A 14,386-nucleotide genomic window follows, 5' to 3' on the forward strand; every position below is an offset into this window, starting at 1 on the left:
AGAGAACTTGATGGGAATTTTCAGCTAGTGACTTCTGGTGGCTTGTTCTTTTTTCTGAAGCAGAACCCTCAACCTAGGCTATCTAAGCAGAGGACTATAGGTGAGATCAAGTCAACTGTGATAAAGACTAAAGCAGAACAACACCCACTCTTGCAGTTTGACTACCATGCTATGGAGGAGATAAGAGCTGCTCAATTTCTGTTTCTGTGCTGATACAAGAACAAGCATAGAACTTTCCTTAGCTTGCATCAAAGGTTATGTACAGTCTGGATATTTATAGATTTTGAGGTCCAGAAGGATGTGCTCTAGTTAAATTGCTGCCAGAAAAATAACTATGCCAGGAATGTGGACCTTTTCCAATGTAACAGACATTTGGACTCCTCTCCCACCTATGTAGGTCTAAGGCTGTTTTAAAAGTGTCAAAGAACTCTCAACAAACTAGAGTTAAGTTCTACCTGATGGGCTGGAAAATAATCTTTTAAGAAATACATTGAAAAATTAAATACTTAATTGATCCAAATGCTTTTCACAGAGCTCCATATTTCAAGTAACTGGATGCACTCTGTCCTAAGGAATACTTTGGCACTTTACGTGGCTATGTTATTTCCACAACCTTCAACATTAGTACAAATTCAGGAATTAGATTCAAAACCCCAGCTCAGTGGTTGTTTGCCTAACAGGCTGGGGCCCCCAGGTTTGATCTCTACCATTGCAAAAACAACTAACCAACCAAAACCACACAACAAGCCAGGTAAGGTGATGCATACCTTTTATCCCAGCACTTGGGAGACAGAAACAGGTGTTTCTCAGAGTTTGAGACCAACCTGATCTACACAGTGAGTTCCAGGATAGCCAGGGCTCTATAGAGAGACCCTGTCTCAAAAACAACCAAAAAATCCACTGTACCATTACTGTGTAACTTGAGCCAGTTCCGTTAATTCCTGCCACCAAATGGTACTAATAATAGCAATAGAGGATTGATAATGCACTTAGGATAGTTTGTTGTACACGGTAAATAAGTACATTCCTTTTTGCTATTTACTGGTGGCAAAATTTCTAAGTCAGAAGCAGTGGCTATGATTGGGGTTACTTCAGCAGTGTGTGGCAGTATGTATGCCAGAGTAAAGGACCGGTGGAAAGACCAGCAGTGAGGACACCTATAGGTCCTACTGATTGATTCTGCCAACCTTAGTCTACAGGTAGATTTCCCAAACTCAAATCCACGCCACGGTTCAGGTAACTCCCACCATTTGCAAAGTTTACCAATGACCACACAATCTTTAGTCCAAGTGATCCTGCCCAATGGCCACCCATCAAACTGAGATAGGAAAAAGGCGCAAACACCAAAAGGAAAAGCTAGTAGTTTATATAGATTGATATATAGATATATAGATATTGATATATATTGTGTTTACATAGTCCACAAGTTAAATGCAGGTATCCATAAGAAGAGCATTAACAATAAAAATACAATCTGTGTGTAGCCAAGTACAGAGACTTAAAATGGTAAAACAGCAAAAAGGATCTCACAAAAGTACAAATATACAGTACAAATTGATTTATTTAAAACAGTTACAAAAAAGCACAACAAAATAGAGATTATCCTTAGAATTATTAATGCTTTGTTAAAGATCAGGTAGGATTAGAGGGTAAGAAATGGTATTGGGTGGGAGGAGCACCTGACTAGTTCTAAGGCTTTAGTTACAATGCAGTTGATTACATATTAATTCAGCCATTACATACTGGGGATAGTGGTTGGGGGGATCAGTAATTTATCTACAGGGAACTCCTACACAAATCAGATCCATCCAGACCTCCCCAGTGCCATCCTTCTCTACTCCTTAGGACCCTAAAGCCACCTGGATGACAAAATTCCCATCCTTTCTCCACCCTATTACCTATTCATATATTCTTCCCTCCCCTAAGGTGCTGTGCAAGCTGAGAGCAGTCTGCTCTCTGCAGCTGGAACATATACTGTTTTGGCTACAGGGATCCTGTGTGACTAGGAAGTATGTAGAGGATAGCCGTATTTTAATACTTAAAGTTAGCCAGAGTAGGGTCAGTCTCTTCCCCAATCCAATTCACTGAGTGCACATATGAAGCAAACGAGGGGTCCACCCTGCCTTCAGCAATACCAGCAGCTCACCAACCCTCACAGTTTACAACAACACACCAAGTCCCTGGCAGGGGGTGAGGTGGGCATAAAACCACTGTTATCTGCTCTCTCTCTCTGAAGTACTTAAGACCCCCCTAACATAAAGACAGCTAAACGCTTGCAAGTCTGACATTAGGTAAAGGCACGTGGGCTGCTGCCACACACACTGCAGACAGGAACCTAGTCTGGGGCCATCTTTACTGCTAGGCGTTTGCAGTGGAATGGCTTTGGGATCACAGACTGTTGAGTTTGCAGTCTACTAGGGGAAGATCCTAGGCTTAACAGGAGAACTACTAAAGAAACCTTTAATGTGAAAAGTGCATTTATTACTATTATTCCCGCTGAGGAGGCTCAACAGGGCAAGCCATACCACCTCTCCCTCTGCCCCAGGAACTGTGCATAGTCTGCAGGTAAGGAGAGAATGCAACCAACTCTAGCATCAAGGGCCAATGTTACCCTAGGCCCAGACCAGGCTTTCAGTCCAAAGATGGATCCTAGAGTTGAAAAAAAAAAAAAAAACAACTAACAGCTGCAAAGACCCAGATGCCTATTTTATTATTGCATAATGTGGGAGACCTTTCCAACCTTGGGGAAGCTAGAAGGTGAAGGCTTCCAAGCAAAGGCTAACAACATCCATCTATAGTAGAATTCAGCTCTTCAACTGTAGTGTATAACTTTTCTGATCTAGAAAGTACTATAGCTTCAGTGTAGTTTAGTAAACTTAATCCTAGGAGGTCAACACACCTCTCTTAAACTTGGCCTTTGTCCTGTTTGCTTCTAGGACTGTGACCTAATCTCCCATGGCCAATTCAATTAATTCAATTAATCTGGTTATCTTTACAAAAAGGCCTGACTGAGCCTTTCCCAATGTTTACCTTCAGCTCATGCCAGTGTGACCACTCAATATGCCTACTCAATGCAGGTTTAAATCATGCCACCATCCTGTTCACTTAAAATGCCTATGATACCCACTGGTAAAGGAAAAAAGAAAATTAAACCCAACTGGAGGAGTTATTTTAGCTAAACTTCAAACTCTTTCTCAACCCCAGAATATGGGGCTAGATGAATGACACCAGGATCCTGGCTCAAGCCCTAATGTGGTTCCTCTTGTTTTGAAATAGGCTATAAAGTACCATATAAAGAAGAGAAAAAACAGTCTCTGGTAGGACCTGCTTGTTTCTCCCTCGAGACAGGCAAACTTTTGGAGCCAATGGGCTCCTGACAGCACTGAAGCCACATCTTTTTAGATCTACCAGCCCAAACACAGCATGCAGACCATCCCTATTCAACACTACTGTGCTACACAGTAACACTGGCAGAGCACAGGTTAAGAATGGACAGGAGCGATAATGGGCAATAGGCAGGACAGGGAGCAGACAACAGGAGTGGCTAAAGCAGCACAGACCCAGCCCATGGTGTTAGAATCAAATGGGACCCTAAGTGTAAAGAGGGGTCAATCTAGTCCTTCTCTGGCTCCTCCCTCAGGGACAAGCACTCAGCTCTGAGGGCCCAAGCCCCTTCCCCACTTCCTGTCTTGAGAGGGATGATCTAAATCTTCAGATTACTAATTACCCTTTACCAAGTTCCCTTCTAAATTGGCATATGCACTTCTGTTCAGTTTTAGAACTTTCTCCAAGTTCTGGGAATGTCCTATCACTGCCCAGTCCCCAAAAGCTGACAGCTAACCACTGAAATGCTCACTGTAAGACACCTCTCTTACACACTTAGGGTAAGGGTAAGCACTGCCACAGCTCTGACAAGCATTCTTTTCAAGGGGTGCACATTTCAGGGAAGGTAGCTCTCAGCTCAGCAAAAGCACATTACAAATGCATGGCACCATATTAAGGGAGTTGCTATCATTATTTTATCAGATAGGGATAGAAAAGGAACCACAGCAGATAGGTCAGTGCCCAGTTTGTCAAAGTCCTCAACAATTTCTTTTTTCAGGATTCAGTGAGCATTACCAGGCTAGAAAGCTACAATTAGTCTTAGTAGAGAGTGATTTAACTTCAACTACAGTCAGATGCATGCTGACCCCACTTAGGAAGCTCAGTGGTATCCCTGGTAGACATTTCTTGAGCATCTACAGTGCATGTCACAAAATTCCCATGGTGAACCTTCATGGGAGGAAGGGGGCTTTTGAGAAATACATGCATACAATAATCCCTAGGAATGAGTTGTTCATCAAACAGTCAGAGAGGAGAGGCCTTCTCCTACAGCTCTCATTTGAGAGAATTCCTCAAGACTCAACCCCACAGGCCCCCACTGTAGGAAATAAGCCAGAGAAGCAGCAATCAGAGAATGGGGGCAAGAGAAGGGAAAGGACGTGATCTCCACTGCATACAAGGATGGTGTCTGACTGACAAACTCAGAGACTTAAGTACTTGTCGGGCCAAACAGCTTTCTTAGGATGCTCCCCTGAAAGCTTGCCGACCAGGTATTTGCTCTTAAGGTCTGAAACAGAATGTAGGGTTTGTAGCAAGCCAGCCAGCTTCTGTCACTCTGTTCCCAAGGAGAACAACCTTTAGCACCTGAACACTAAGAATGACTCCATTCTCAGAACTTCCCCTCCCCCCAGGAGGTAGGTAAGATTATTTATCCCCATTTGGCAGCTGGGGAGGAAGTGAAAGAGCGAGAGATCACAAGACTTGCCTTAAGTTTTGCTCATACCTCAGAAGTGTGGGACTCCTGATGATAGGATGGACAAGCCTTAGCCAGTCCAAGTCTATCTATGAAGGAAATGCCACAATCATACTCTGGGAGAAGTTTAACTAGAGAACTGGGTGGACAATACCCTGAGTTGCCTTCAAGAGTCTAAAGAACCACACACTCCCCCCTTAAAAAAAATTAAACACACACACACACACACACACACACACACACACACACACACACACACAAAATACTCAACCACCTGAAAGTTGGCGGGGGCGGGGGTCGGGGTGCGCGGGGGGAGGCTCTAAATCTTAATATCCAATGGAATCCTACACTCCAAGTTGACACTCCAAGTTGTGGGTGAAATGTGGGTTTAAGAAATATGGCAGCAAATATAACCCAGATAGAAAATACTCTTTGTAGAAGAGTCCACCGCCACACAAGGAAACATCTGCTAAGATGCTACAAGGACTATCGTAGACTTTTAGAGCTGATGGTGGAAGGGCACAGCTTGGAGATGCCAATTGCTGAGAGGCAATGGACTGAGATGGGAAGGGACCAAGTAAAACCACTGGAATGGGAAAACCCAGTCTAGGGCATGGTTTCTTTTTTGTTTCTCCATTATGTTGCTGCCAGTGGAAGGGGACATGATTTTGAGTTTCTAAATATAAAAATTATAGCTGATAGGGAAACCAGAGACCCTTATACACCAAAAACTGGAGGTCTTTGTGGACAAAGGCAGTGCAGCTACACGTGAGGCCCAGATCAAGACACCATGCAGAGGTCGGGGCAGCAGAAGGGTGGGAGAAGCACAGGCACTTAGGCACAACATAGACAGACAATGGAAGAGTGTAGGTGCCTAGGGGAAAAGGTCCTCCAGGTCTCTCCAACATTACTACTAGAGACTCAGTGAAATGTCAAAGCAGGCCTGACATGTTGAATGGGAGTTTCAATAGGTTAGCCTCCTTTCAAAAGCCTTGCCTAGAGCCCATCATCTAGCAATCAGGTCTTTTCTCCAAAACCCCCGATTGGGTTCCTGGCAAGGCAGTCCTTCATTCTCAGCCCTGAAGGTATTTCTCCTCTCTCTTCTGGCCCCTAAACTGCTAGAAAGCCTTACAGAGGAATGGTGAGGTGAGATGGGAATGGGCAGAAGCAAAGAATCAAGCAGAGTTCTGTAGATCATGGTGCTCCCCCACCCCAAACCCAGCCATAAACATCTGTAACAAAATCACCCTTTAAAGTGCACGTCTCTTACAAGAAGAGTTCTGGGTGGGAACCTTCTCATTTTCAACCATTGAGCCTCCTGCCCTCCCACCACAAAAGGGGGGAGGGAGAAGGAAAAAAGAAAGAAAAACAGTTTTACTGCTACTATAAGCTGTGGATCATTTTTGGCTCTTTCTTTGCTCCCTCTGCCACCTGCTCCCAAAGCCTGTACTTTCCTTTGTAGGAGCCAGGAATGAGTAGGAAAAAAAAAAAAAACAGGGAGGCCCTGATTTTGGAATGTTTCTTATCCTATGTGCACTCCCACCCTTTCTTGCTCCAAGCCTGCTCTTCCTCATCTCAGCACCCCCTAGGGCTGTCCTGAAAGGATGCCATGGGGTAATTAATGAGCAACAGATCCTGCTTTGGGAGGCTGTCTTCATGCCTCCTATTTCCCTCAAATCTCACTGCCAAGAGAGCCTTTCTCTGCTTGGCATGTGCAAATCCTCTGGCTGCTCATGGTGAGGCTCACCTCTGGGGATAAAGCCCCAGTCCTGGGCTGGGAAAGAGGTTCATTTTCCTGCATTGGAACGCCCTTCAATGGACAGCTTTACCTCCTGTGGAATGAAAGAAGGACGGAGCAGCACAGCCCGTGCCTCCTCCCCTTGCATGCTGTATCTTTGGAAGCTTGGGGCTGGCCAGCAGGCCTGAGCACCAGGCTCAGGCTGGGAGGGCTCTCCCACCCGGGAACCCTCTCCTGAAGATTGGATCTTCCCCTCGCTGTCACATAGGTCTCTAGGCCCCAATACTGTCCTCTCAGGCCTTTCTCGGGGTGTACCCAGCTGGCCTGGGGGAGCACAGCTGGCCTGAGAAACTGAGTTGCTGTTCAAGCTCTGTAAACTGATAGAGATGCAGACATCTCCCACCTGTAGCCGATGACAGGGCAGAGAGAAGAGTTGTGCAGTCCGCCCAGGGCTGCAGGACGACCAACCCTGGCCATATACAAAAAAGGGGTGCTCAGGGGGCACCTCAATGCTCACTTTGCTCTGCTGTTCACCAACCACAAAATGCAGCATAACAAATCCAGGCCACTGGCTCTCCTGAATGTCCACGACTGTGCTAGAGTCAATCTTCAGCCCCCCACTCACTTCGGCACTGCGCACAAAATCCTGGGTTTGGAGGTCCTCTACCCGCTTCAGCTCTCCTGTAGCCAGCTGAATGATGGCGCCTTTCATGAAATGGGAGGGCAAGTGGGAGGAGGTAACGGGAGGTGGTGTTGGCTCCTTGTCTGGGAAGGTGGCTCTGGCCTGCATGTCCAGACTTGATGCCACCAGGATCTCTGAGCCCACAGGCAGTAGGCTAGGGTCAGTTCCAGTGGGCACCAGGTTGCCATTGGCTACAACCACTGCTTTGGGTAAAGGTCTGTGTTTTACTGGTTCCTGATGGGACTGAGGATAGAACACACGGGCCTGATTTTTCTCCACCAGTTCTGTAGGATTCCTGGCTGACCCTCGTCCCTCACCCTGATGGTCAAGGGTGTGATGGGATAGGTTAAGAGGGCTGGGTTCATCTTTCCTCTGAGCTGCCACCACACGATAGTCCTGAGAAGCTAAAGTGCCAACTACCCGCTGGACCTCAAGGTCGGTGTCTGGGGTCCCTCGGTGTGCTGGCGCTGCCACCTCGACTCGTGGAGTCTGAGAACCTGAAAACAACTGTCCATCCACCAAGCATTCTACCACCGGCACCATTCCTTGGCCTTCACTCTTGCTGCTGGTGGAATCAAGGGCTTCACTTTCTCGTCTTACTACATTTCGCTCTCGCTGTCTCTGTCCATTGGCAGCAGTTGCTTCCAGAGCAGACTGGCCCTCCTGAGGGGTAAGTACAGGGCTGGTACCTGCTGTTGGAGCTTCATGCAAGGTATATCCAGCAGGTAGCCTAGACATCTGATAATAAATGGGCATCCGGCCTGGAGCAAGATCCAGTGGTTGAGTATTTGAGTGATGTGGTAACTGGCCGGGTGGGGAGGTGGCAGAGGAGGATTTGTTAAATGGCTGGGCTGGGGATGCTGCCTGGGGGGGAGGAGTAGCTTCTTCTGCTAGGAGTGAGGCATATGGCACAAAGTGTGGAAGGTGACTGGTGGCAATGTTGGCAGAAGGAGAAAGGAGGGGACTAGGTAGGAAATTAGGTGGCACAGCATAAGGAAGGCTATAAGGAGACCCAATAAACTGCAGTGAGGTGGATGGGAGCTGAGCATAGTGGACTGGGGGATAGTGGATTCCTGGATGTTGAATCAGTGAAGACGCTACATTAAACGTGGGGGGTAAGGGGCTCATGTTCACAACAGATGGGAGGCCAGTTGGTGAAAAGGTGGCAGGTGGCACAGCCACCTTATACAGCATGCCATACTGATCTACTGTCAGACCAGTGATGGCCTCAGTTCCATCACCCCCGAGGCTGACTCTGGCTCCCGTCTGGCTCTGCCCAGCCACCACGACCCCTCGGGGCCATTCAGAGGCATCACTGGAGGGTGTGTGGTTTGTGGAGCAACTGGTAGTTCTCCCCATATCCTCGCTGGTCACAGGGAGGTCTCGTTTCTTTGGTGGAAGGCATTCCTGACTCCTCTCATGAACAGGTTTCATATTGCTTTGTGGTGTTCCTGGAGCCTGGATGGGGTTTGCTTGCTCCTTGGGGCATCAGAAGGGGCTTCTCTGTGGTTTCCCTGCACCCTTCTCTGCTGCTGGCTGAGGTGCCCACATCTGCTAGGGAACAAACCAGAGGCAAAGAAAAGTAATGCAGGCTATCAAGTCAAACAAAATATCAAGAATTGCACCCAAGGAGAAAGACGTAACAAAGGAAAGTGGTGAGAAAAGGAGGCATGAGAATAGGAGGCTCTCTCTTCATTTGTTAGCCTAAGAAAAGCAAAGACCAGCCAGGAAAATCACAAAGCACAAAGATTTACAAGGATGAACACTTAAGATGCACAAATAACCTGAGGGTTCCATGACCTCTTCACTACCAATTTCTGGGTTAGTCATGCTTTTCATAAGCATTCGTCTTTGTTGCTCCTTCCTAAATTTCTCCTTTTGTTGTCAAAGACTAATGTGCCATCTTCTTTCCCTGAACCTATGGCCTCATTCCCCGGATTAATGTGGGTTATGATCTCACAATCTCCTATCTCTTCTACCCCAAGACTGGCTACATTCATGTCATGAGGTGCTGAGGTTTGCTTGTCTCTTTATTATTATTACTAAACCTTGTTCCAGCCGGGTGGTGACAGCAGCGCACGCTTTAATCCCAGCACTCGGGAGGCAGAGGCAGGTGGATCTCTGTGAGTTCGAGGCCAGCCTGCTCCCCAGAGCGAGTGCCAGGACAGGCTCCAGAGCTACACAGAGAAACCCTGTCTCGAAAAACCAAAAAAAAAAAAAAAAAAAAAAAAAAAAAAAAAAAAGAAAGAAAAAGAAAAAAGAAACTTTACATTCCAACCTGGATCCCATGAGGAGTGATTATTTTCACTTGCTCTATAGTTTGTTTCTCCTCCATCCCCTCTAAAGGGCAACCAAACAATTTAGACTTCACACACACTTCTCTTTCCCTACTCTCATTAAGACTTCCTTTTCTTTGTATTATCACTTTCAATTTGCCTTCTTTTTCCCCCTTTGTTTCTTTTGCCAGTGGCTCCTTATTCACAGTAGGTCTGCTTTGGGTATTCAAAAGATTCTGGTTCCATTTCTCCTCACATGTATGTCAACTTACTATTGGGGGGGGGGGGTTTCGAGGCAGGGTTTCTCTGTGGCTTTGGAGGCTGTCCTGGAACTAGCTCTTGTATACCACACTGGTCTTGAACTCACAGAGATCCACTTGTCTCTGCCTCCCGAGTGCTGGGACTAAAGGCATGCGCCACCACTGCCCAGTTCAACTTACTATTTTTAGGTCTTATGATTCAGAAGTTTTCTCTCCCCTTTCTCTTATTGTCAATTTTTGTAGTCATTTTATCCTCTGTCAACAAGCATCTTTTTAGAGTCCCTGTGATGGCACATACATATAATCCCAACACTTGGGAGATGGAGTAAAGAGTTCAGGAGAGTAAAGAGTTCAGGAGTTTGAGGTCACCCTTAGCTACAGAATGAATCAGAGGACAGTCTAGGCTACATAAAAACCTATCTCAAAAAGAAAAAAAAGTCAGAAAGCATTTTTTCATATGAACATGTCAATGCATATGAACATGGCCAATAATTTTTCCAATCAGGCTAAATTCTGTTCTGTGTTTCCACTGTCACATGCCAAACTTTTTCTTTCTTTCTTTCTTTCTTTCTTTCTTTCTTTCTTTCTTTCTTTCTTTCTTTCTTTCTTTTTTTCCTGCAACAAGGAATCCTAAGTGCTTGTATTACCTGAGCTTCTGGTGGTACTTCTGAGCAGCTGTAGTAAGTGTCCTCCCCTCTGGCTTGGGAGTCTAAGGGACAGAAACAAGGATGCAGTAAGGAGTTTGTCTGATCTCTCATCCTCCCCAGTGACAACATGAAAGATAATTCTAAAACCACCAAAAACCAGCAAAGTCCATGAGCTCTTGCTTCATTCTCACCCAGAGTACCTAGGAAATTGAAAGGGGAAAAAAATTTGAAGGCCATTAGATGGCTCAGCAGGCAAATGCACCTGCTACCAAGTGTAATACCCTGAGTTCCGTCCCTGGGACCCACATTGTGTAGAGAATTAATCCTGAAAGCTGGCCTCTGGCCTCCACACACAAATTAAAAACAAAACAAAAAGAAGAATGAACAAATACTGATTACGCTTTAATTTTTGTAAGGTATCTCTGGGAAGAAATTTCCATGTGTCACATTTTATTGGTTTCTTTATCATCATATTCTTTATTCTCTACCTTTATTCTACTCCCCAACAAGTAAACTTATTTCCAATCCAAATTTTGCTTAAACACACAAATGAAAATGAAAGACTTAATTCTGTTTGCATGTCAACAATGAGAAGCAGGGAGTTTCACCTTTATTAAAGGCCTATGAGTACACAAATCAGATTATTTAAATAAGAAAGTTGGCACTAGAGGAAAAGAAAATTATTTATGTTTCTGGGGCAGAAAAAGAGGTCAAGGGGGAGTTACTCAAAGTGAAAGCTATATTAACGGATTTTCTAAGTAAAATTAAAAGGGTGTGTGTGTGTGTGTGTGTGTGTGTGTGTGTGTGAAATTTTCTAAGTGACAACCTCACACTACTGAATGAAATGTGAAATAAAATGAAAATACCTCTTTGAGTCTCTATGTAGCAAAAATGGTGAACAAAACTATTACCAAGCTACCAATATCTGAATTTCACTTGCCAGAAAATCAATAATTAAAGAACATGGCCTTTCAAGATGCAGCTCAGTAGCATGCATCAAGCCCTAAGTTTGGTCCCTAGCATCACAGACTGGACATGGTAACCCTGAACTACATTCAAGTATACAGTAAGTCACACAAATCAGCCTAAGTTCCATAAGACCTCCATCTCGAAGGGAACACCAACACAAAAACAAAAAATGGGCCATAAAGTCTTAACAGAGTTAGCACTGTTGACGAGTTCTGAGAAATTACTGCCTGTTCTGTCCAAGTCACACAGAATACTGTGAGCCTTGATCCAATTGAAGGTGACATTTACCTAAAGAGTGGCATAGTTCAAGAGTACACAAAAGGTGGAAATGTGGACGAACAAATTTCTAATGACACAAACAAATCACAAATTGGGTACAAATCATGCATTCATTCTTCATCAACAGTTTTTAATTGAAAGCACCCAGCTTTCCCCTTAACTCCCAAAATGATGGTTGCTCTCTGTAGCTAAAATAGCTAAGAAAACCTGTCTCTGGGTCACCAACGAGTTAGCAAGCACAAGATAATGAAAGGACAGAAACAAGCAAAAACTCTAAACCCCTTACCCCCCCAAAAAAGAAGACCCAGGCTGCTCACCGGGTTCCCACAAAGCAAAACATTTGAGAATCTGAAACCTGGGTGTGGGTGTATGGAGCTGCATTGGAGAATTTCTCATGGGAAAAGATACAACTTGTGAACCCAACTGAGCTAAGGGGCAAGGAAGCCGTTCAGAGACCTGCCAAAAGAGAAGAGAACGGAACTCCTCTTCGTGCCTGGATTGGAATCAAGAGGTTGCACACTGAGACCCAAATTTTCGCTGAGGGAAAGAGGTGCTCCCCACAAAAAGGGAGCAGCCTGGTAGAGATCAGGGGTGATGGCTTTTGATGATTCCTCAATCCTTGTTCCGACAAGGGTAAGGCCTGAACTGAGCCATTCTACGTTTAGAAAGTCGGGGGTCGGACATCTGGCTGAGGCCAGGCCCCGCTGGCGACGCTTCCTTGTTTGGGGGCCCCTTCCCGCCCTGAGAACTCGGACATCCTGGCCCGCGGGGACAACACCGCCGGAGTATCAGGGCCTGAAGCCACCTTCCGGGCCAGGCGGGAAAGCAACGTCTAGTGGACTGGGCACGGCCTCTTTCGCTCTCTCTGCCCGCTGTTTGGGGGGCCCTCGGCCCGGTGAAGCAACGGGCTTCTAGGGGGCCCTTCCACCGGAGCTCCGAACCCAGGCCCGCTTGGCCTTAGGCCAGCCTGGCGGACATCACTCCAAGCGACACTCACCGGCCCATTTCACGGAGCTCCCTGGACTTCTCCGGCTCGTCCCGGAGCCGCCGCCACCGCGGCCGCCGCCATCCCCGGCCCCGGAGCCGCCCCACACCCAGCGGCCCCCCCCAGCCGGGCGCCCGGAGATGGCGTCAGCGCATCCCACCCCCGACGCTGAGAAATGACGTCACGACCCGGCCAGGGAGCGCCGCCTACCTTAAAGAGGAGGAAGCTGGCAGCCTGCCCATCATGTCTAGCGCCCCCTTTGGTAGGAAAATGAATGCCTATTCCTCTGAATGGGTTTAGTGAGTAGGGAATGTCTCCTTGCGTCTCCAGGCCCGGATTTCCTAGAGAAGTTTTCACAAGCCATCACCAGAAATCCAAAGGTTGCCCCTGGGGAATTCTGTTTAGGAAATCCCAGAATTTACTGGAGTGGAAGATGGAAGGGTCATTGTAGGGTCAGGGTGCTACAGCTGGGCTCACACCTATTCAAAGGTGAAGAGCCTTATAAAGTTAGAAATATCCCAAAGTAGATTCTGTGCAGGACCTAGGGGAGAAGAAGCAAGTACTGGAGACCTCGAAGTGTGTAGAGAATGAGAGGAAGATATTTGGTTTGGTACAGCAGAATGCAAGTTGGTTTAGTGAACAGAAGGCTTGGCTACTGATCTGAAATACTGTTACCTATTAATTCTAGTTCATGCTTGAATGAAGTTTGATTGGCTTAAGTGAAAACAAAAATGAATGGCTGATTGAGAATTTGGAAGGTTGCTGATAGGAGAGGGGCAGTTTTTTGTTTGTTTCTTTTTCAGACAAGCTCACAAGTAGCCCAGCTTGTTTTTAAACTCACTATGTAGCTTAGGGTGAGCTTGAACTCTTGGTTTTTTGAGGCAGGGTATCTCTGTGTAGCTTTGGAGCCTATCCTGGCACTCGCTCTGGAGACCAGGCTGGCCTCGAACTCACAGAGATCCGACTGCCTTTGCCTCCCGAGTGCTGGGATTAAAGGCATGCGCCACCAACGACCGGCTGAGTTTGAACTCTTAATCCTCCTGCTTCTGTTGCTCAAGTGATGGTATTTCAGGTGCATTTATTACCTTTCTATTGTGATAAAATACCATGACCAAGGCAACTTAGAATTTATTTGAGCTTAACCATTCCAGAGGGTTAGGAGTCCACTGTGGTGGGAGAGCATGACAGGAAGCAGCGGTCAGAGCAGCCGGAGCAGAAGCTGACGGCTCACATCTTGAACTGCAGAGAGTGAACTGGGAATCACATGTGGCCTTGAACCTCAAAGCTTGCCCCTAGTGACACACTTCCTCCAGCAAGGCCATATCCATGAACCTACCTTAACAGCGCCAAGATTCAAACATCTGAGCCTATAGGGGAGCCTCTCACTCAAACCACAACAGGCATACACCACCACATTTGGCTAATGCTTAATTCTGTGTTCAGATTACTGTTAGACCCCCGAAAACTCAAGTATCCGGGGTCTCAGGCCAGGTTCGCGGTCACCCCAATCACCAGGCGGATTCGAGAGCTTGCTGCAAACTGCACGAGGCTTTATTGTAATTTAACGAGCTAACCCCATGTTAGCTCGGGTCTTTCACCCACCTGCCATGGCGGACGGCTAGAAAAGACGGCTCCTACAGGCTCCCAAAAGATCTTATAGGGCAGCGTAAGGGGAGTGTCTAGGGTTACGCACAGGCTTACGCACAGGCTCACGATTGGTGTGCCTCCAGGCTTGGAGGGCTTGCCCTGTGTTGA

General features: G+C 46.5%; 1 protein-coding gene across 4 annotated transcripts in view; it reads right to left on the reverse strand.

The window, feature by feature from the left end:
- Atxn1l (ataxin 1 like) overlaps positions 1-12,776 on the reverse strand; it is a 27,456-nt gene extending 14,680 nt beyond the window's left edge. For 2 of the 4 annotated variants that reach the window (XM_027405975.2, XM_027405974.2), the window contains exons 1-3: positions 12,644-12,776; positions 10,399-10,460; positions 7,051-8,766 (exon numbers count right to left, since the gene is read on the reverse strand). In XM_027405975.2, coding sequence (XP_027261776.1) covers positions 7,051-8,649 — 1,599 coding nt within the window. In that variant the 5' untranslated portion in view covers positions 8,650-8,766; positions 10,399-10,460; positions 12,644-12,776. Of the gene's footprint in view, positions 1-1,349; positions 8,770-10,398; positions 10,461-12,643 lie in introns of those variants that run through there. The other 2 variants (XM_027405972.2, XM_027405973.2) reach the window with 2 other exon arrangements.
- Positions 12,777-14,386: the final 1,610 nt, after the last annotated feature.

This window comes from Cricetulus griseus, chromosome 3, assembly GCF_003668045.3.
Source record: "Cricetulus griseus strain 17A/GY chromosome 3, alternate assembly CriGri-PICRH-1.0, whole genome shotgun sequence".
Classification (NCBI taxonomy): domain Eukaryota; kingdom Metazoa; phylum Chordata; class Mammalia; order Rodentia; family Cricetidae; genus Cricetulus; species Cricetulus griseus.